The sequence below is a fragment of the Candoia aspera genome, chromosome 2, assembly GCF_035149785.1.
Source record: "Candoia aspera isolate rCanAsp1 chromosome 2, rCanAsp1.hap2, whole genome shotgun sequence".
Classification (NCBI taxonomy): Eukaryota; Metazoa; Chordata; class Lepidosauria; order Squamata; family Boidae; genus Candoia; species Candoia aspera.
The window spans coordinates 78,600,208-78,624,334 of record NC_086154.1 but is presented as its reverse complement, the minus strand read 5'-3'; the positions used below and the strand labels follow the sequence as shown (position 1 = coordinate 78,624,334).

General features: G+C 41.7%; 1 protein-coding gene across 2 annotated transcripts in view; it reads left to right on the top strand.

Moving 5' to 3' along the window:
* Positions 1-24,127, top strand: part of JADE2 (jade family PHD finger 2) — a 228,710-nt gene that overhangs the window by 24,512 nt on the left and 180,071 nt on the right. For both annotated transcript variants that reach the window (XM_063292296.1, XM_063292294.1), the window contains exons 2-3: positions 1,073-1,130; positions 6,484-6,569. In XM_063292296.1, coding sequence (XP_063148366.1) covers positions 1,073-1,130; positions 6,484-6,569 — 144 coding nt within the window. The remainder of the gene's footprint in view (positions 1-1,072; positions 1,131-6,483; positions 6,570-24,127) is intronic.

Here is a 24,127-nt window from a genome sequence, read left to right as displayed (position 1 = left end):
TTCACAGAAGAAATGAATGTACTCTAGAAATAGCTGTATATACATAAACTGATATACAGTGAAGTAAGTATGGAATTATGCATAAAGCTGTGAATTTGGCATAGAACAGATACATTTTAGAGGTTAGTAAAGTAAAATAAAGTTAAACTCAGTCAGTTACACATTACAGTGTACATAATTACAGTAACTCAACAGGATCTAGTTAAGTTACCTGTTTCATACCAAAAATCTAACAAGAAGCCTACAGTTCTGGGAATGTTTTTTATAACAATCTATTGTAGAAGGAAAACAGTCAGCATTTTGTTATATCCATCCTAGGAACTGACTACATTCTGGAGTGATACTCTTCATATGCTAAGCAAAATTCCCAAATATTTTTAGTTTTTGGTTTTTGGAGAAATTGAAATCTGCATAGTAGGCCATTGTATGTCATTGACTTTCTGTGCAGAGCAGCTGCCTATAGTTTAGATTCCAGGCAATTACCAAGGGGCTACTTACTGTACATATCCAAGTCCTCATTTCCCCTTCTCATTTTTACATGAATAAAACTGCTTCAAAATAGAACCATTTCCACCCTTGTCTTTTATTGGATTCGCGCCGTTGTTCCACGCCACTGCAGTTTTAGTCTCAGATGCTTTTCAGAGGGATTCTCCCAAACTCTTAATTTGGGTTGTTGAACTTGAATAAAGGGTTGCAAGATACAGCATTTTAGTTGCATTATTTCTTTGAACTCACCAAGGAGATTCCTTAGTGAAGAATCATTAGATCTGGGTTTTGTTATAGGAGCGGTTTGAAAGTTATAATTTTGAGACATGTTGCCTGATTCAAAGCAAGATACACTCATGCATCCAAGAGGCAGAGACTTGAAAAGAAAATAATGTTACATTGTAAAATTTAGTGATTATTTTTCTTTTTTTTTTTTAAGCCCCTGGTAATTTACTGTCATTAGGCTAAGTATTCACTGATGTTGTTGGGTTAATGTTATGTGTGGATTTCCTGAGATAGCAGTGATTTGGTGCCATAATGGGTTTCCTGAACAACAAACGTAATCTTCAATTTTTTTTTCTTACAGATGGAAGAGAAGCGGCGAAAATACTCGATCAGCAGTGATAACTCAGACACCACTGACAGTAAGACTTTTTATTCAAGGCTTAAGACAAGATAACTAAATGATTTGCCTTCAGCAGGGAAAGCATTTGAATAATTACTTGCAGACAGCTGGGGAAGCTACACGTTATAGGTAGTCCCTGGACAACAAAGTGTACTCCGGGATTGCTTCCAAATATGTTACAAGAAGTGAATATCTACTTACATACCTGGTAGTGGAAGTCTTGGAACTACTTGTCTTCCTCTTGTGAATAGTCTGGGCTAAAAGAGGCCAAGCCAATGGCAAAACTTTGAACCAGGCTTTCTGAAAGAAGTGAGCCTATCTGCAAACTGAAGTAGATTCTGTTGGGAGTTATCCGGTGGCACTATTGCCTGACAATAATTAAAATGATGGGGGTACTGAAAGTAGAACATGTTTCAAAACTATTCTCAAAACCAAAAGGTTTAGTCGAAAAGTGCAGAATGCATATTATATTTTAACACACATCTTCTGTCATTCTACATCTCTTACTTTGCTGTGTCTAAACACTATTTTGAAGATATGCTACTTTTGCTGCTTCCTGTTACTACCTAAGCCCTAGATGGAACCCTTGATGTCTTAAGAACTATCAGTTAAATGTCTGAGTTTTGGCAGTTAGAACAAGCCAAAAGCTGCAAGAGTGTAATTAAAACGAATTGCATAAGGCTATCTCAGTAGACCAAAGGAACTGGTTTTAGACCTGCACCAGGCATGGAACTTGCAAATGCTATGTAATCTCATCAATAAATCCTTAAACAAGGTACAAGATGGCATTTAGAACCATGCAACACCCTGAAGCACTACCTGTTCTTGGAAAAGGGAGGTTATAGTTAGGTTTATGGTTACTCTGCAGTTAAAATATGACCTACTGTGTAAAAAGCAAAGCCAGTAGACATGAGGCTGGGCTGTGACTTTAAAAAGGAATTTTGAGGACTACTGTATTTTTGAGCGGGGGTGGGGGTTGAAGGGAAGAATCTTTGCTCAGCGTCTTGAAGGGCTACTTTAACAGGGAGAGGGGCAGGTCCTTTCAGTGGGCAGCTCACTGTTTGAGCACCTGCTTTGCACTCAGATGGCCCTAGTTCTGTGGCTGTTCCAGGCAGAGGAAACAATACTGGGCTGGATGACTCTCTATAAATGTGTGTGCATATAGTCTTAATGCTGTTTACCCCCAGGCCTCTGTCACAATTTCAGGGCAGATAATAACACCGAAGAGCCACATTGGCCCAGAGAATGCTAGGTGCTACCTGTTAATTTTTTCCACACACACACACACTCACACTTACTTACTTATTTATTTTAAACACAAGGCTATATACACCAGAATTTGAGATGTGCAAATGTAAGATAAAAGATTAAAAACTTGATTACCCTTTCTGTGTTACTTCCATATTTATTTGAAGATAAAGCTTTTTAAGTACTATAACAATGTAACACAAAAAATACATGCACATCATTCAGTGTGGGGGGAAAAATCCTTCCCTATTAACATTAATATTTGATTTACAGATGTCTAGAAGAGAGTATGTTGTACTTGCACAGTTATAGGGCAGAGTTACTCTATGCAATCTTGGCCGTGCTTGCAATTTGACTAACTTCTTTAAAATAACACTTATATATAGCTTGTTAGTATAAAAACCTGTTCATTAGAGGCACAGCGTAAATCAAGTATCACCTAAAATAAAAACTGCTTTGGTCTAAACTTTGCAAGTGCTTTGATTTAAAATCCACTTCGTTGTCCTCAAAAACCATCAGGTAGTTCATTGTAGTGGTTGGGCACCAGGCTAGAACCTGGGAGACTGTGAGTTCTAGTCTTGCCTTAGACACAAAGCCAGCTGGGTAGCCTTGGGCCAGTCCCTCTCTCGCAGGTCCAGGAAGGAGGCAATGGCAAACCACTTCTGAAAACCTTGCCAAGAAAACTGCAGGGACTTTCCAGGTAGTTTCCTGGAATCAACACTGACTTAAAGGCACACACACACAACCGAACAAATAACCTCATAATGATCAGCATAGTACCAGTTTTATATCCTTTGGGATCAATATGTACATTAAAGATGCTAGCAATATGGTGATTTGTGAGCCTCAAATTCAAGAGGGGATTGGTTTCTGGGTTTGCCTTCCTGTCCCTAGAATAAAACATTATCTCCTTGGGTTGAAAGCAAAAGAGGCAAATAGCAGCGTGCAATTCCTCGTGACAATTGCTCTGAAACAAGCTATAAGAATGTTCCCAGTCTCCCAAATCCTCACTATGAGGATTGTGGGAGTTCTTCTTTGCATTGTTACAAGAACAGTGTATTCTTTTTAAAAAAAGAAAAAAAAAATGTAGAGCTATCATTAGCCCTGGAAAGGAACAAAGCAAAATCTCTAGAAACAAACTGAAGCAGCAGCTAGAATAACAAGTCCTTATAGTCTCCATTGAACTGCAAGGAGCTCTCTATCAGTTGTGTTTTTTAAAACTCATAGCTTAGGTAGCATCTTTAAAATAAATTAGAGAATAATGCCATTAGCAACAATTAATAATCCATGGAAATCTGGAACTTGTAAAATGCACTCATTCTTTGACCGTTTGTATGGATAAACAGCACCTCTAGTAAATTACACTCATTTACATTGAGAGCCCATAAGGGCTCTTGCTAGACTCCTCCACTGCAGTCTTCACGTTTTTCACTTTATCTAAAAGTTTTCATGGTAGTGACAACAACAACAGTTACTTGATAAGCATTTCTAGAAAGACACCATTCAAATACCTCCTTTACCACCACTGCTGTTACGTCAATACACATTATCACCCCTTCACTCCCAGGCAGCCTTGGAATTGCTCTTCCTCCGTAGACTTACATAAGTGTTGTATAGCAGGGCTGTACCAAGAAGGTAAATAAAAAGTATTGAGGCTGCATTTTTTCTTATGCAGAGCAGATAGAAATAAATGAGTTTTTTAAAAAAATAAAAATTGATTAATTTAAATGATTTTTAAAAATTTGACATAAAACTTTGCTTAAAATTTTGTAAAAATATTATATAGCACAAAAAATGTAATCCTGAACATAACTTCTAATTATACTTTAAATTACTTGCAAATATAGATATGAGAGGTAACCCGAATGACTTAGTAACTAACCTCTCTTTAAAAGTGTGAAGATAAGAAAATCAATGAACAGAGAATTTGAGGTGATGGAGTAGCACTGCTTAAAACTTGGTGGTTGGTGATTCTAGCACATCAGAACAAAAAGATCTTTCTAGCACCCACCACATATCATTCAATCAGAGTTGGCTTTAGCCATATTCAGTTTATACAACTACTAGAAGTGGGCTGCAAAATTCTTAACTATGGCTTAATGAAGTAACAGAATTGTCAGGGTTCACACTATATCAAAGCCAAATACACACACTGCGACTTAGTATGGTGTATGAACCCAGTCATACAATAATATAAAAAAGCACTAATTTGAGACCATATTCCTCTCTTTCAAGCATAGCTCATTGCATGGAAAACTGAGGCAACTAACTATAAATTATAAGTGCAGAAGAGGGGTGGTGGATGGAGAAAGATCCACCTAACCCACATTTTTCTGCTTAATATTAATTCATTCCATGGAAGCAACAAACTGAGGCAAACAATTTCAAGCTCACAGCTGCAAAACCCAAGGCTGGTATATCTGAACTATATAAAAATGCTAATTTAACCCGATTTTCCTACTCCAGTCTCTAGCAGGAACCAGTTGCATAGAAAAGACAAGTGACCATAAGATCATAATTGCAAAGCAAATCGAAGAGGGAGAGAGGAAGTAACATCTGAGTTCACAAATGCGTTCTAATGAACAGTTAATTAAATAACATTATTTTGTGAATCAATAGATTTGCTGGCCTTGCAAACTACACAGAACCATAGCCTAGCTGCTCAGGTTGGGTTGGCAAATAAACTGAGCCAATAAATTAGCTAACAGTAGTTTAGCTTAACATGTGTGAACCCAGATAGTGAAGGGTTGAGAACTCCTGAGACCTGTGCTAAGTACCTCACAATCACTTCCACATCTCTGGGATAACTAGCTAAAAAACAAAATTTGAGTAAAAAGAATTTAAACATTCAGCAAAGTATTGGGTGTTCCATCCCCTACCTGGTGATGGCTTACATACCTCTAGGCTTCTGTTGTTCAATTACTTTCACTAAAATGAAAATAAGCATTAAAATAATAAGTGATTCCTAAGGCCCCAACACTCACACACAAACATATAAACAAATCTGTCTGAAAAAGTAGTCAACCTTCTGGCCCCTAGTATACGTTCTGGTCTCCTTTGCGGGTCCAGCAGCAACCAAGAGAATAAAACAATTAATTGACTGTGTCCATCTTGAATGCCCCATTTAGAAAGAAATACCTGAGCCCAGATTGGCTTTGGGGAACTGATGAGCAAATTTGCTCTGTTTCCTACAATCTAGGTTGTGATTTATAAGTCTGATAGTTTCTTAGCCCAGAAAAAAAGGAGAAAGACAAGGAAGCATTTTAAGCCATGCCCAGACACTGGCAGTCTTTATGAAGGTCAGGAGGTTTGAGATTACCCCACAGAAAATGTTTATGCTTCTCTGGGGAAAAGGAATGAAAGTAGCAAGCACTGTATAGAAGAAATCACCTTTGTGGACAAGAATGGAGCTGGCCCTGAAGAGAAATTGTTTGCCCTAAAAGAGGGCTGAAATGGAGAAAGGATTAAAAATTGCATGTAAGGGTTGGTCAGGTGAAGGCCCTTGAGTCTCATGCCAGAGAAAGCTGTTTTGTAAACAAGAGATGTATGACAGAGAGCTTCAAGAGCCATCAGAAGTCTGTTGGTAAAGCAGGAGGAAGAAGCCAAGGATTTTAACCTTGAGATTGACATATGTATTTATATACATAAGCAGTCATATGCAGAATTTCATATTTACAGTTTCCTGATTCCCTGCAATTAAAGCCACTTAACCAGACTTCTTGTATCTACTTGGGAATGCTGAGCTGAGAGGGAGGATAATGTTTCCTGGTAAGAAGCACTGACAATAATGATAGAGCTTCTAAAAATGCAGAGGGTTAGAAACCGAGATTGCATAATCTGTTGATGTTTTAATGCTAAAGGTTATTAACAGTGCAGTCTATTTATTGATTTGATTTATTTATGCCTTTTGTTCAGAAGCTTAAAATGGTATATGGTATATATAATATGGAGACTTAGTGTCAGATTTTGACAAACTGAAATTGCCTGCAAATGTTGGTATTCCTTGAAGAAAGTTGTAAACATTTAGGACTTTTGGTGGACTGCACACAACATTCAGTTTGCAATTAAAGTTTCCTTAATCTAAGGCTTGGTTTATCTTTAACTTAATTTACTTTTATTCAAAGGTCAAACAACATCAACTTCAAGATGCTCCAGAATTCCAAATACAAAATCTGGTTGGTCAAGGCAAAAGGAGAAGAAACCCTCAGAGGTTTGTTGAATTTTATATTTTCTTAGACCCTCTTCTTGGCATTTTTCATAACTATTCAGTTATGAACTACACTCTTAACAAAGGTGCAGAACAAAGAAAGTAAGTGGGGAAAATAAATTTTGTTCAATTTAAATTTAATATAATTAAAATGATTAATCATGTGCCTGTTTTCCCCTTATGTCATTTTAAAAGTTATACTTATGGGTTTGCAGTCTCAGGTTTGCACTCCTGCCTTTGAACTTTCTTCCCCACCCTGGTATCCTTGTGTTAAGTCCTGTAAGCCCTAGCTAGCATAAGAAATCTGAGATGGTAGCTGCGGACTTTTTCCTCTCCAGTTAGCCACTAAGGAGAAAACTAGATCTGGCACAAGGAATTGCAGACTTTATGAGCTGAGCTATAACTTACTGGTCTGTCTAGTTGTGCAGTGTCTTTTACCCACTGGCTTCCTGTGAACCTTGATCCATTTAAATCTCATATAGCTTGTTCTGGATTCAAGGGAAAGACTTCCCAAAAGATGAGCTGATACAGGCATCCATTCAGTATGATGGGTATTCTGGTTCAGAATTTGCCACAGCAATTGTGACAGTATTTTACTTATTATTTGAATAAGTAAATTATTTTAATTATTTGAAGAAAAAGTTTGGTACATGGAATGATCTATTGAACTGCTTATTGTAATGAATGCCTATTCTAAAACACTCTCAGACTCATGAGCAGGAATGCAAAGATATCTGATTTATTAAAGAATAGTATGCAGGATCACAAAGAAAGTTGAGAATGATAAAAGCACGCCAAATGCAAACTAAAAACCCTCGGTACAAATGAGATCCCTCCCCCCGTAGAATCTTCCCAAGCTCACAATCCCAGGGACTCCTAACGGCTTCTGATGGTCTGCGGGAAAAATCCTTGAACAGAGCACATAACCCAAACACATTCCATTGAAATGAACATAGATACAGAGCTTGGTATAAGGTTTCACAGCAGCTCCCTCACAAACAGAAACGCGCATCAGCGCCATGGCATGTGAAACGTTACGATGTACAGCTCACATTGAAACAGTGAACATGACATACTGCCCCCCAAAAGAAAGAAAACACTAAGCAGCAGGCTTCAAAGGGTAAGCCAAGTGGAAATGGCGAATTAAATCAGGAGCATTAACGTGGCAAGCAGACACCCATTCAGGATGAGGAAAGTGTTTCCATCGGACCAGATACTGGAGGGTGCCGCGAAGCTTACGAGAATCAATGACCTCCTTGACCTGAAAGTGCTGTTGGCCGTCAATCATGATCGGAGCAGGAGGAGGAGGTTGGGGATGCCAGCGGGAGGAGTGGTGGACAGGCTTGAGCAAGCTGCAATGGAAAACAGGGTACAAGCGTTTCAAATTGTGAGGCAGATCCAACTTAACAGTAACTGGATTGATAAGACCAACAATAGGGAAAAGACCAATGAACTTGGGAGCAAGTTTTTTAGAGGGTTGTGGGGACTTGATAAATTTGGTAGATAGATACACTTGATCCCCAATCTTGAAATCGTGTTGCAAAGAACGATGCTTATCGGCTTGAAACTTGTAAGCAGCCTGGGCATCAGCCAAAGCCTGTTGAATCACCGGCCAGGAATCAGCCAGCTTAACAGCCCAGTCAGAGGCAGAACATGTTTGGGAAGGGGGTTGTGGCAGTTCAGGGATGGGAACAAAGTCATGACCAGAAACCACACGAAAAGAGGTTTGCCCGGTACTCTGATGGACAGCATTGTTGTGAGCCACTTCAGCAAAAGGCAGCAACTCCACCCAATTGTCCTGATGGTAGTTAATGTATGCTCTAAGAAATTGTTCAAGGGCAGAGTTCAAAATCTCAGTAGATCTGTCAGTCTCAGGATGGGACGAGGTGGACAGCGCCTGTTTGGTGCCAATCAATTTTAAAAATGATTTCCAAAACTGGGAAGTAAACTCTGTCCCGCGGTCACTGACCAAACGGGTGGGGCTATCGTGGAGACGGTAGATGTGGATGAGAAATAGGCGCGCCAATTGCGGGGCCAACGGGATGGATGCACATGGAATGAAACGGGCCTGTTTGGAAAAAGAATCTTTTACAACCCAAATGACAGTTTTCTTCTGACTGGAAGATCCACAATAAAATCCATAGAAATCTCGTCCCAGGGACGGGACGGGCTGGCCACAGGCTGCAGAAGCCCCGGTGGTTTCCCCCCCTTAGGTTTTGACATTGCACAAACAGGGCAGGAAGCCACATAGTCCTTTACATCGCGTCTCAAGGTGGGCCACCAGAATTGACGACGAACCAAATGCAATGTTTGAACAAAACCAAAATGCCCAGCAAGTTTATCATCATGGGAACGCTGTAAAATGTCAGGTCGTAAAGTTTTGGGTACATAAAGGCGGTGTTGCACCCATGCCAGACCGTTTTCAAAAGAAACAGGGTCTTTATTAGCTAGCAACCAAGTGTCAGATTTCAGCGCCTGGAGAAAGTCTTTCTGTAATTGGCAAGGAACTTGCACTTTCTGCTTCCCAGACTGGGTTGGGGGCGGGGTTGCCTGCTCACGGGTCTGGCTCCAGGTGACAGCAACTAAGCCCAGTTGTGGTTCAGTGAGAACAGTGCCAACCACCTCTGCCATGTGGTCAAGGTCCTGTGGTAAACGTGACAAAACATCGGCCAGAAAGTTTTTCTTTCCCGGAATAAATTTTAACTGGAAGTTAAAGCGACTGAAAAATTGAGCCCAGCGAATTTGTTTAGGACTGAGACGCTGGGGGGTGTGGAGGGGTTCCAAATTCCTGTGATCGGTCCAAACCTCAAAAGGGCATTTAGCGCCTTCGAGGAGGTGACACCAGGCTTCCAAAGCGGCTTTTACAGCAAAAGCCTCCTTTTCCCAAACATGCCACTGGCGTTTGGTTTCAGAAAATTTTCTGGACAAATAAGTGCAGGGTTTTAAGTGATTTTCAGAATCTCTCTGTAACAATATAGCCCCAACTGAGGAGTCAGAAGCATCAACTTGGACCACAAAGGGGTGTTCAGGATTGGGGTGCTGTAGAATAGGCTCAGCAGTGAAGAGGGTTTTCAGCTTCTCAAATGCTGCCTGGCATTCAGGAGTCCAATTCAGCACTGCCCCAGGGTTTTTTACTTCGCGTGTCTCCCCCAAGCCCTTGGTACGGAGTAAATCAGTGAGGGGCAAAGCAATCTCAGCGAACCCCTGGATAAATTGGCGATAGTAATTACTGAACCTGAGGAAACTTTGCAATTGCCTCCGGGTGTGGGGACGTTCCCAATTTAAAATCACCTTAATTTTCGCAGGATCCATTTCAATGCCCTTGTTAGACACCCTATAGCCCAGATAGTCAAGTTGGGTCTTGTGAAACATTTGGAAAGGTTGGCATAAAGGTTGGCATCTCTAAGCTTGTTTAACTCCTGTTTGAGGAGGCGTTCCTCCTCTGTTTCACTGTAAATGAGAACATTGTCTAAATAAACCAGGACCCCTTTAAACAAATGATCATGTAATACTTCATTAATCAATTGCATGAATACTCCGGGCGCCCCTGCCAACCCAAAAGGGAGGACTTTGTACTGAAGTGAACCCAGCGGGCAATTAAAAGCGGTTTTCCACTCATCTCCAGCTCGTACGCGGATGCGGAAATAGGCTTCACGAAGATCGAGCTTGGAGAAAATCTTGCCCTTAGACAAGTGAGCTAACATGTCGTTCATGAGCGGCAGAGGCTACTTGTTGCAAATTGAGATGGAATTTAACCCCCGATAGTCTGTACAGAGTCGAAGCGTGCCATCTTTCTTTTCCCAGAATAGCACAGGGGCCCCAACTGGGGAATTTGCAGGTTCAATAAACCCCCTTGACAGATTTTTGTCAATAAAGTCCCGTAATGCCTCAAGCTCCTTCTGAGTCATAGGATAAATTTTTGGCTTGGGCAATTGAGCGTTGGGAACCAACTCTATTGCACAGTCAGTTTTCCGATCGGGGGTAGCTGATCTGCTTCCATTTCCCCAAAGACATCTGCAAAGTCTTGGTATCAATTGGGCAAGCCTTCTAAATGTGCCAAACTAGGGCGCGGCGTGGCAATTGCAGCCCTTCCAACCCCCGCACATGAAGCTCTCTCTGCTGTAGGAGCTTGGTAAAACCCATCCTTAAAAGTCACAGTTCTGTGTTCCCAGTTTATATATGGGCTTTGATAGGTCAACCAGGGGATCCCCAGAATTACCAAGGGATTGCCAACAGGTGCCACTATACATTTTAAAGTCTCACGGTGGCTGCCCATTTGCATTGTGACAGTTCCAGTGAAATGGGTTGCTGCCCCCGCCCCCCCGCCATTGAATCATCCAACTGTGTAAAGATCAAAGGTTGCTGGAGGGGGAAGCTAGGCAGGTCCAAAGCAGCAACCAGATCAGGGTGAATTGGACACCTGGAACACCCAGAGTCAACTAAAGCCCAGACCCCTGTAGTCTTTGTGCAGGAGCCCAATTTCACTTTCACGGCTAGAGTGGGACAGTCAGCACTCACCATAGCATCCTCGCGCCCATCCTCCTCCACCTACCCACAGGAGCTCTTCATGGCAGGTGGCTGGCGTTTCCTGCCGGCTCTTTAGAGTCGTCTTCAGCCTCTCCCGAGAAGTAGTGTACTTCTTCAGCGTCGGCTGCCCCCTTGGCTGCTGTCATCCGCCGGGATGAGGGTGGCGATTTGGCTGGCAGTTTGCCCGCTCTGTCTCCAGCCTTGGCTTTTGGGCAATCAAATGCTCGGTGCCTTTCCTTTCCGCATCGGAGACACTGACCCCTCGCATAGCGCCGATCTCTCTCCTCTTCCCAGGCTCTATAGCCTGGCCGGGCAGCAGTTGCGGCACTTCGGGGTCCCCTCATGGTGGCTGGTGGTTTTTCAGGTCGTCTGGTTTGCATGAAGGTATGCTGGGCATGCTCAGCCTTGCCGGCCAGACAGATCCATTCGTACAATGACTCTGGGTCGTCTCTACACAACGCCTACCGTAGGACGTCCCAGTTGAGTCCTTCTTTAAACCGTTCTATTAAGGTTGACTGAGACCAGTCGGGGATTTTCCCAGCTAAAGCCTTAAACTCCAGGGCGTAATCAGCTACAGACAGCTGGCCCTGGGTAAGATCCTTCAGCGTCTTCTTAGCTCTTGCCTTGGCCAGAGGTTCCTCAAAATGCAGCTTTAACGCCCCCATGAAGTCCTCGAAATACTCAAGTTCAGGGGAGTCAGCCTCACTTAATTGAACATACCAGTCAGCCGCTTGACCCTTCAACTTGGTGGCAATGGCAGTTATCTTAGCCTCTTCGGAAGGGAAGTATGATCCAAACTGCCTCATGTAACTTTTAGCATTGGTTAGAAAGAAAGATAACTTGGTTGGATCCCCATCAAACTTGACAGAAAAGTCTTTCACCCCCATTCCTGTTGGAGCGGAACCGGCGGCTGCTTGAGTGTTTGGGCCCCAGGTTACGGTAGTTGTCGCTCTGCGGGGTGGAGATTTATCCCGGAGCCGTCTCCGGCCCTGCTCCGCCGGCGGTCCGGGTGGGAGGATGGGGGATGGTTGCGTGAAGCTGGGACCTCCGTCATGCCTCCCCTGCCCCCCCAATGATAGAGACAGGTTTCTTAACATGTACTCCATCGATTCTATTTTGGCCTCCACCACTCTTAGCCTTTCAGGGGGTTGAGATTCCTCCCTCCCTCGCGTGTTAGGCTGTCTCTCCGTTGATACCGTGGTAGATTCTACGTCTGGGGTCAGCGGGAACCGATGCTTCCAGGACGCCTGGGACGTCTCTGGCTGGGGTTCTCCCATTGCATCCCAGGGGATCAACTCTGCAGGCGATTCACTGGGTGCCAGTTGCTCTGGTTCTCCCCCATCGTTAGATTCCTCCACCTCAGGGCTGGAACTCGAATCTTGCCGGAAATCTGAAGGTTCTGGGGTGAGGCTCAGTTCCCCGCTCTTGACCGTCAACTCGGGCATCAAGCTAGCCGGCTCCTCAAGTCCCCCAGTTGTGAGCTTGGACTCGGCCATCGTTAACTATTTTCCCTCACAAGAAACTGATCTTGGTAGGAGCTAACGGTACAACTTTGGGCATTCTCAGCTTTATGTAATGAATGCCTATCCTAAAACATTCTCAGACTCATGAGCAGGAATGCAAAGATATCTGATTTATTAAAGAATAGTATGCAGGATCACAAAGAAAGCTAATGATAAAAGCGCACCAAATGCAAACTAAAAACCCTTGGTACAAACGAGATCCCTCCCCCCATAGAATCTTCCCAAGCTCACAATCCCAGGTGCTCCTAACGGCTTCTGATGGTCTGCGGGAAAAGTCCTTGAACAGAGCACATAACCCAAACACATTTCATTGTAATGAACACAGATACAGAGCTTGGTACACGGTCTCACAGCAGCTCCCTCCTAAACAGAAACGCGTGTCAGCGCCATGGCATGTGAAACGTTACGATGTACAGCGCACATTGAAACAGTGAACATGACACTTATGAGCAATCAGAAGATTTCTAAGTTGAGGTAACGAGTGTCTACAGGAAATCTTTTGGACTGTCATTTATAGTACTTTGTGTAAAGGTCTTCAAGATGTGTGTGAGGGAACTGACATCATAGGAGAAGCTCTCAGAGCATTCCTTATGTCTCCCAGCTCCATTCACCATTTGACTACAGCATCTTGATTAGCATTCTTCACAGACCCCAGTTCAGAGCTATTGTGCACCTTCACCACAAAACAGTTGGTGTATGTTTCTGAGTAGCAAAAACTTAGCCTTCGCCTATATTTTATTAGTTTACCTTAAAAGTTTATCCAACTGCCCTTTTGAAGTAGACAGACTGCTCTCAAAGCAGAATACAATGGCAATTTAAGATCTATACTACCCTTTAACAACAGTTTTTGAACCAAGGTACCTCAAATGGGCTAACTTACATAATGCATCCAAAATCCAGGACCCATGACACCTGTAGAATTGAAATCTGGCAAATTTTATAAAGCATTTTATGATGTAGAAATCATCATAAAATATTTATGCCATAACACAAAATGTCATAAAACATTTCCTGTGGTCAACTCCTCATGTTTGACTGTGCTATACAGTTCAACATGGGCTACTTTCAAGGCAGATACATCTCTGAATGTCTCCCTGAATTTTTAAGCCCCTTTCCAGTACAGAAGAAGTTCTGCCATTGTTGAAGGCATTAAGGAATCTGGTAAGGAAATATCTGTGAAACAATGAGACTTTCAGAAGTTTTGTTGCATCATTCAAGCAATAGTAGCTGACATAATTTCAGCCTTCTAAAAATGAGTTTGGTGTCATTTCTCCCATGGCATCCACCTGTTCTGACAGCATGTTTCAGGTCCTATTTATCCAACAACAACAACAACAACAATTTATTAAACTTGTATTCCGCCTGACTCTGAGCAGCTCACAGACTCTGAGTGGCTCACAGTAATCAAACAAATTACAGTAAAAGATAAAAGTTGGCAAGCGTGATGAAGCAAGGGGTCTCACTCTCCCTTGCCAAGGGCCTGGATGAAGAGCCAGGTCTTCACAGCTCTTCTAAACAAAAGCGGAGTGGGGACATCCGGAGATCTCAGGGGAAACCTTGTTCCAGAGGGCAGGCACTGCTACAGAAAAGGTGTGTTTCCGAGGTCCCAATTAATACATTGAAAAGTATCTTCCAGTGATCTAAGGCAGCTATCTCCAACCATGTGTCTTTCTGGAGGTGTAGACTAGGAATGATTGGTCTAAGGGCAGTTTTACCCATTACTGCAACACGTCATTAACCTTTTAAAAAGAAAAGTGTCTTTGAGACAAGGCACTATATATCTAAATACACATCTAATCGGCATATTCGTGACAATTTCAGAAATAGACTGATATTGAAAAGGAATCTGCTATGCACACTTTGGTTAAGTGGTTTATGACATAATTAATGTATGTCAAAGCCAGCTGCAGTAAATAACGTGAGAAAATGTACATGTTTTAACCTGAGCTCAGCAGTTATGCTCTGTACTGTTCCTGTCATGAACAGCTCATTTTAAAAGGATGGTTAGTTATGTGCATTTCTCCAGGCTTCTAGCAGGCATATGATGCATAAGCATCCGACACAGGACTCCAGGGAGATGAGATGAATCACTCATCACAAGCTGAAGGAGAAAGAGTTTGGCTCTTTTAAACTACTTCTCAAAGTTGGGCAACTGTTCTGTTTGGTCATCTGAGGTGTCATCTTCCATGTCTCTGGGAAATACTATTTCTTAGAATCATGTTTCAGAAGCTGCAGAGTCTGAGAACATACAACTATTGCTATTCCTTATAAATGCAGGCTGAGGACATATATTTTGTAGTTCGTGGAAAGAGCACGCTCTTCACGTTGAACCAGAAAAAAAGCATACTTTAAATGCACATATTTATTGTTGTAGATCTAAGCAAGAGCATGTTATAAGCACATAAACATTTTCTAATATTGACAAATATTAGACAACCTGTAGTTTTAAGCATAGTATAACCTTTATTTCTAAATTTTAGAAATTGTCCAATTACCCAATAATAATAAATAATTACAGCCATACAGCACATTCATGTACTGTGCTTGTATACCAAGTTCACTTAATAAAGGAGGTGTTTGTGAAATGCTCCTCTTAGTATTAGACATAATTCCCAAGAGTTTTGGAATTTGCAGGTGCAAATTTTTGTCTGAGTATGCATGGGTTTAAAAAGGTTTATTCTAGTTAAGTTAAATCTGTTCTGTTCGTGGAATGAAAAATAGGATCCAAGCCATTTGTTTGAAATCCTTACAAGCCTATAAAGCAGAACAGTGTTATTTTATCTACTTCATAGAACTGTGGAGTTGGAAGGGACCACAAGAATCATCTAGTCCAGTCCTCTGCTGTGTGCAGGAAAACCAACTGAACTATACTCAAGAGGTGACTGTCCATTCTTTTCGTTAAAACTTCCAGAGATGGAGAACCCACAACTTCTGTAGGTAGACTTTTCCACTGTTGTACAGTTCTTACCATCAGGAAGGTTTCCTTTATATTTAAATGAAATCTTGGTAGCTGCAACTTACACCCGTTTTTTCTTGTCCTAATGTAACAATGGACATTCAGACTATTTTTCCTATGGCACCTTTTACCTGAACTGCTGATACAACATTCTCCTTCAGTGTTCTTTTCTCCATACTGGATATCCCATGTTCCTTCAGCCTGTCTTCACAGAGCATGTCCTCAGACTAGTGTATCATCTTTGTTGGCCTGTTCTAACCTGTCCATATCCTTCTGGAAATGTGATACTCAGAATCATACACAATACTACAGAGGTGGTCTCAACAGAGTAGAGAACCATAAGGACTTCATGCATCTTTGATACAGCACTTCTTCTAATGTAGCAGAACTCGTTAGCTCTTCTGGTAGCTATCTCACACTGCTGACTGTGTTCAGCTTGTTATCAATTATCACACCTAAGTCCATCTCCAAAGTAGTACTTCCGAGCCTTGAATCCCCCATGTTGTATGTATGCCCTCTTTTTTTCCTCCCTAAGTATAATACCTTGTATTTTTCCTTGTGGAAGGTCATTTTGTTTCTCCCAGCTCAAGTCTTCCAACCAGTCCAGATTAGATTGCAGTCTTGTTCTGTCATCCCGTATGTTGGTCAGACCTCCCAGTTTTGTGCCATCCTCAGATTTAATAAGTAGTCCATCAATCATGTTTTCCAGATAATTAATAAAATATTGAATAATACTGGCCCTAAGAAAGATTCCTGAAGGACCCCACTAGTTACTACTATCCAGCTTAATGTAGTGTCATTAATGCTGATTCTCTGAGTGCAGTCAGCTGGCCAGTTTTGCACTGACCTTCCTATAAGACCATTCAAGCCATATTGAACTGTTTGTCAATGAAAATGTCATATGGAACTCTGTCAAAAGGTTTGCTGAAATCATTGTAGATCATGTGCATAGTATTTCCCTTTTCCAATAAAATAATTACTTTGTGAAAGGAGATTAGATTTGTCTCATTATGACCTATTTTAGGCAGAGACATGCTGACTTTTAGCAGTCATAGCATTTTCTTCAAGATGTTAACAAATGGCCTTAACATATTTCCAGGTATTGATATTAGGCTTAAAGGTTGATAATCCCTGGGATTCTCTTTTTTTCCCCCCTATCTTGAAGAAGGGAACTTCATTTGCTTTTTTCCAGCACTTCCCCAGGATCCAGGATCTTCAAAGGTAATTGACAGAGTCCTGACAGCTCTTCAGCCAGCTACATCAGTATTCTAGAATGTATTGCATTGGGGCCTGGGAATTTGAAGGCATTCAAATTAGCTAGAAGATCCTTTATCACTTCCTTGCTAACCTGCACTCTTCCCTGTTATGGTTTTTCCCAGTCTGTGCTGCTCAAATCATCATTTCCTTTGGATGTAAAGACAGGCAAAGTAGGAGCTGATTTCGTCTGCTTTCTCTTGGTCACCTGTTAAGATTTTTCCTTTTGGAGTAAACAACAACCCACTGTTTTTTTCTTCCCCTTGCTGACATATTTGAAGAAACCTCCTTGCTGATTTTGCCTTTCTCACTAACCTTCGCTCATCTTCTTCCTTCATGGCTTTTTAAGGTTTCCGTTATCTGCTTTAATAAATATTCATCTACTGCTTTTGATTGGTTGATGGTCTGTAGCAGATACCTAGCAAGATAACCCTTCTGTCAGCTTGCCCTATTATCTTGACCAGATTCTTTCAACACTTGGTGTTACCCTGAGTCTAGTGTACCTCTGTAGAGGTAAGTTCATTCCTGATAAACAGTGCTATACCACCTCCTCTGTTGTGTTGCCTGTTCCTCTGAAGCAAGTGTGCCCATCCAGTCCAATATTCCATAAGTGCATTTCTTCCCACTATGTTTCTGTAATCTGTACTAAATCATACTTGTCTTTATGCCTCATGACATCTGATTAATCTAGCACATGATTCATAATTTGTGCATCAGTGTAGATCAATTTAAAATAATGGGTTGAAGTCCCTCCTCTTTCCTTTATGCCTGTATTTCCTTTGTTTCTTTGTTAAACTAGTAATTTCCAAAATATTTCGCTTTGCTACTGTATTCAACCCACTACTTGCTAATTCATTATTCACCAGTGAATAATTCACTAGAATACACCTCCTTGTATTCTAGTTTAAAGCTATTCTGATCAGGTTAGCTACTGGTCACCCAGAGACGTACTTTCCTTCCTTAGAAATGAATTCCATTCTCTGCAAACAGCTCGTTCTCCTTGAAGTATATACTACTGTTGAAAAAAAATGAAATCTCTATTGATTGCATCAATGTTGCACTGAAGAGTTCACCTGAAAACGTCTTCTTTCTTTTTCTGGACTTTTGTCTTCAACAGGAAGTATTGACACCAACCCGGCCCCAAGATCCTTCACCACCCTCCTTGATATCATGCCTTACAGTATAATTTGTGCCCATGTGGATGAGTAGGAAGTTTGCGTAATCAGTAGGTCTGATGAGCTTTATCAGTTTCCATCATATCTGAGATTTGTGCACCTGGGAGACAGGTTGAGAAGAAAGATGGATGACAGATGGGAGTTTCTGTGGCTCTCAAGATGAAGTGGCTTACACACACAGCCCTCCTTTTCTGCTTATTGGTGATTGAGCAATTCTGCTTGGATGAGATGATAGAACCAATTGTTGGAGTCTGTTGTAGCTCTGTCATGTTTGTAGAAGCTCTCTCGGAGACAGTCGGTTGAAATTGGTTGGTATGGTCTGGGGAATGGTTTGCTTTGTGATAATTTTGGTTCTGATGGGGATGCGTTAACGGCTGCCTTCATTCTCACCCTTTAGTTAGGTTGCAAGTTCTCTCCTGTTTCTGGCGAGTAACAGCTTGCATGCTATTATTTAAGAAGTCTTCACTGTGATGAGTGAAGTGTAGGCATTATACTCTGGTCTCCAGTTCACCAGTCTTTGCTTTCAGAACTTCTGCACGCTGATACTTTACACAGATGAAGTCTATTTTGTGCTCTAGGAGAAAAGGGAAACGTGGTATATCTGTGACAGGTAACTGCAAGAACCTTATCTATGGTCATGATGTGTCCTATATGGTGTGGAGGAAGGAAAAAAAATGTGGGCTGCTGGCTCTAGCTGGTCAGGTGAAGTCTAACTCTTCTGCTGCTTGTGGTGACTTCTGCTCCCTTCCATGCACCAGGAATATGCTGATGGAAGAAATCAGGGTGAGGGATAACAGGTTCCCTAAAGCAACTAGTAAGTTTGTGGCAGAGGTGACAATAACGTTTGGGAGTTCCCTGTTAGATTTATTGTGCCTGTTTCTAGGTATTCTTGCTACTGTGGTTAAAGAGTCAGCATAACCATCTGGAGCATCGTAATAAGAACCTCTGAATTCTGGAGTATTTGGTATGAAGATTAGGTATGATCTCTTGTATAAGTTGTATTCTAGGGCTCTGAAGTTGAAACCTCTTGTATGGCAGCAGTTTCCTTAGTAGATGATGAATTAGGCCATCTTTCTTTGATAGAGTATTCTGATTCCATCCTGCAGCTGAGATGCTCTTTGTGTTTTCTCCATCAGTATAAACAGGGAAGATAAAGAATCAAAGGTTACATAGTCACTAGCTAAGTCAAGGGTGATGCTTATTATGGAAGATGTTGTGAGAAGGGATTAACTATATGCATTTGCTGTACAACTGGAAAAACTAGATTCTTAGGTAAGGGAAAAAAATCACATTGAGCTATTTGTAAACACTGATTTTATTATGTGACGTTGTTGGGATAGCCAGCAAGAATTCATTATTGGCGTTGATTGCAAATTCTTCTCTGGTATGTCCTCACTGCTTTAGAGGCCTTGGGCTTGATCCTTTCTCCCTCTTCCTATAATATATATTCTGATTTTGTTTAATTTAAAGCATTTATATGGCTGTCTAACTCAACAGCGTGACCCTGGGCAATGTACATTAAACCAATGAACAAAGATACCAAAATCAAAATAATGCCAGATGAAAACAGATATAACAATTAATCTGCAATTGGGGGCTCAAATTTATGACACTCTACCAGATGGGAACTCTAATCATCCTGACTGTCAGAACCATGCTTGCCTCTGACTCAGAATTAGTTTCACTTTCTGAGTCAGAGGAGGAATTGGAAATTTAACGGGCTGGAGTCAGAGAAATGAAACTCCAGCATGACTCAGCAGAGCGGGAAGAACTTACAACGCTGATTGGGCGAGATCCGGAGGGGGATTTGAATACACCAATCAGCGCGCACCAGAGACGGGCTGAAAAGCGTGTGAAGGAGAAGGCAGCCCGATTGGCTACAGGAGACTCCAAGCGCACCAAAGATCAGGATGAAAAGCAGCCGCACCAACAGCGAGCTGCCAGAGACAACCGATACTCTAAGCCTGCAGCTTCAGGAGAAGAGTCCTTACCAGCGTTGGAGTCAGTGTCTCTGGCCAAAGAGGAACCAGCGTTCGAGCTCCACTCCGAAGACAGATTGAATCCTGCATCTGCTGTCAGCGAGGAAACAGAGTCAGCCGTGCCCAGCAGCCTTTGCCTTGCTTCCAGCTGTGGATCTTTGCAATACCCTCAGCAGTGTGAGCAAGCCTCGGCTTTCCAGCGCCGCCGCTTGTCCACAGTTCTGCATGACCACTCTTCACAGATTCCAATGTGTTTTGAAGTTTCACACCTATCTTGTTCAGGATCTGGGTTCATGGGCCATGTGGTCCTTCCAGCCTAGTTCCAAGTTCCAAGTCTTGCTCCAGATCGTCAGTCCAGAGAATCCAGCCTAGTCCGGGGCTTCCAGCCAAGTTCCAATTCTCTGCCTTGCTCCAAGTCTCCAGTCCAGAGAATCCAGTCTAGTCCAGGGATTCCAGCCGAGTCCAGCCTAGTTCCAAGTCTTGTTTGAAGTCTCTAGTCCAGAGAGTCTAGCCTAGTCTGGAGCTTCCAGCCAAGTCCAGCCCTGCTCCAGTTTCAAGCCTTGTCTTCAAGCCTTCAGTTCAGAGTACCCAGCCTAGTCCAGAACCCCCAGCTGAGTCTAACCTTGCTCCGAGTTCAAGTCCTGTTCCAAGTCTCCAGTTCATCCCTGTCTGTTGTCCGTAGTCCTGTTCCAGGTCCAGTGAGTCAGAGATTCAGCATCAGTGCCATTCCAGTACCATTCCAATCGAGAACTGTTGCCTCCAGTTGGCCCAGTTGGGCATGTTTAACCAAGTCTTGCACATCAAGGACTTCATTATGGTAAATAGTTATTTAATAAGGATTATTCTTTGAGAACCCGTCTGGTGCTTAGTCTGAACAGGACACTGACCTAAACATCAGAGGGCAGCCCCATTTAGAGCACAGCGCAATAGTGTGAAATTAAAGATTTACATGGCTGGAATTTACCAAGTATGTATCACATTCCTGTACCTTCCATAGGACTGGATTAATGATTCATATGAGGATACAGTATTTGTGATTTCACGACACGTTGAAAACATTTAGACTAGAATGTTATGTGAAGTCAACATTTGTGGTTATTGTTTGGTTCATGCAGTTGGATTAATTTTGTAAACCATGGTTCAGTTAACCATGGGCAAATATGTCATGCAAACTAAACCAGTATATGAAGAAAAGGCTTTGTTTTTTGTTTTGCCCCCCACCCCCATGCTCACTATATTTTGCCCCCCCCAAATGATAATTTTGCCATTAGAATTCATTTTTTTTCTGTACATATACATATGGACCCATCATACTATTCGCTTTTGGAAATAGAAAAGAAGTAAGAAATAGTAGGCCAAAAATATTAAAGACATTAATAAAATTAATGTCTTTAATATTTTTGGCCTACTATTTCTTACTCCTGGATTAAAAAAAATGTTACTCCTGGATTAAAAAGAAAGAAAGATAATGAAACATAGCTGAAAGCAATTTACACAGACACTATTCACTGTATCTCCATACCTTTCTGTCCTTCCAAACTATCTTTGTTTTTATCATATCCTTAGACTGCTTTATGCATTGATTTTATTAAATTTCTCAAGTCTCTCTTTAAATGGATCTCATCCACATCACTGAGTCTTTTCATTCCTCTCAACTCACTCTTGCATATATTGCTTTTGCAGTCCTCATTCGTTCTCTTTATATGATCAGACCACTTCTATTCACTTTTTTCCTACTTGTCGTTCAGTTTATATTCAATCCCCATTCCTTAAGCATCCATTCGTTCTTGACCCCAACTCTTTTTGTTTTACTGTGTACACTTAAATACTCCATTCTCATTGTATTCAACAATTACATTTCTCCTGACATACCCAACTCAAACTTCCATAAAACAGAGTGGGAAGAAACATACTCCTATACACAGGCATTTTCTCATCGTTAGTAAGGTACACTTCCTGTGTACCTTCTGTCAAGATAACACACGTTCATCTGCTTATTGTAATTTTTGCCATTTATGTATAACTTGCAATCAGTTTGCTTGGTTTTCCCTATCAACCACACTACTTCGATCTTTGGTTTTTAGATGACTTGGCATCCTCCACGTACAAAAGTACATGAACCTTTGTGCTCCCAACCTACGTACATAAATGTCACCACAAGTGTTCCTTATATGTTTATCCATAAATATATTACACAACCAAGGGGACATCACACATCTTTATATTTGCTCAGTGTTGAACCATTCACTGAGCATTCTATTTATTTTTACTCATGAGTTGTTACAACTTGCTGTCATATATGCTTATAACTTACTTACCACTCTTAATTTATTCAGCAACCAACCTTAAGCTCCATATTTTCATAAAACATTATACATTTCTGGCCTATTCATTTTATCTCTTTTTTAAAAATAATTTTTATTAAAATTTAAAAATACAAAGATAAAAAACTAGTACAAACTAAGAAAAATATAAAAAAGAAAAAACGTTCTGGTTGCCTCTAGTGACCAGTCTTTAAGGTCTCCTCTTACCATGTTTTTCTCTAATCCACAACATTTTGCTGGAAAGATTTCTTTCAGTTAGATTCAAAATCTTCATATATTTTAATAGGATTTTAAACAAACCTCAGGAAGGATTCTTAGAATTAGTTTCAAAATCTTATTTCCAGTCAGTCTGGCCCCTTAGTCCATTTGTAGCTTTCCAGAATAGACGTTCTAATCACCCTTTTGCTGTTTATTTTCAAATGTTTATTTTTTTCTTTAAGTTCTTAAACTTACATGAAACTTCTTTTGCTGAGGATTGAAGGAGAATCACCCAGTGTAATGAAAGGTTCTTAATATCCAAAAAGCAGTTATGAAGCCATTTCCAGAAGTGATTAAGAGAGGAAGTGGGCAAACCCTGTGTCAATTGAAGGCTCTGAACCGCAGCTTAGGTGAGATGACTTTCTCCCGGCTGCCAGAGCTCTGAAAACCACCTGCTGTTTTATGGTCTCCTTGCAGGGAGCCTCTGTAAGGGCACCTGTGAGCCACGCTGGTCCTCTCCTTGATCCGGAGAGGAGGCCGGTCCATTCACTGCTCCACTCTCATGATCATATGTTTCTCAAGGATAAAGTGATGGGCAAAAATTGGTTTGCATACCCCTGCCCAGTTAAAGCACACTGCAGATTCCAAATTTTGCTCATTGTAATCTCTTGCAACCTTTCAGACAGAATTCTGCCAATGAACTTTCCTGGCACACCTAACAAACTAGTCTCTTAGTTTTTGCATTCATTCTTGCTACTTCCCCCTTTATATGGGGGAATAACAACAGCATTCCTTAAATTGTCAGGTGCAGGTTCACTCACATGAAACAAGTTCTCAGCCACTCCATAAGCAAATCACATCCATATTTTAGTATTTTTCCAGCTACACCATCTAAACCTGCAGCCTTTCAATTTTTCAATATTCACCCAGCATTTATGACTCCTTTTTGTCAGAACCAAGCCTGCCTCTGACTTGGAAAGTGAAACTCTTTCCGAGTCAGAGGAGGAATTGGAAACTTACCAGGCTGAAACTGGGAAAATGAAATTCCAGGATGAGTCAGCAGCACTGGAAGAACCCAAGGCACTGATTGGCCAAGATTCGGAGGAGGATTTGAATCCTCCAATAAGCGCGCCAACAACGAGCTGGAAGTGCACGAAGGAGAAAGCAGCCCAATTAGCTACAGAAGGGTCCAATCGCACCAAAGATCGGAATAAAAGGCAGCCATGCGAAGAGCGAGCCGCCAGACACAACTGATCATCCCAGCCTGCAGCTTCAGAAGAAGAGTCCTTACCTGTGTCGGAGGTAGCATCTGTTGCCAAAGAGGAAACAGAGCCTTTGCTCCACTCTGAGGAGGGGTTGGAATCTGCTTCTGCCACGGAGGAATCTGCGTCATCCATGCCCAGCAGCCTACGCCTTGCATCCAGCCTTGAAACTCTGTGATCTCCCTAGTAGCGTAGTCGTGCCTTGAAACTTCAACGCTGCCGTTTGTCCTCGGTCCTTTGCAACTGTGCTTCGTACGCTCAGCCATGTTTGGGAATTTCACACCTATCTTGTTCAGGATCTGTGTTCCAGTCCAGTCCAGGGCTTTCAGCCGAGTCCAGCCTTGTTCCAAGCCTTGTCCCCAG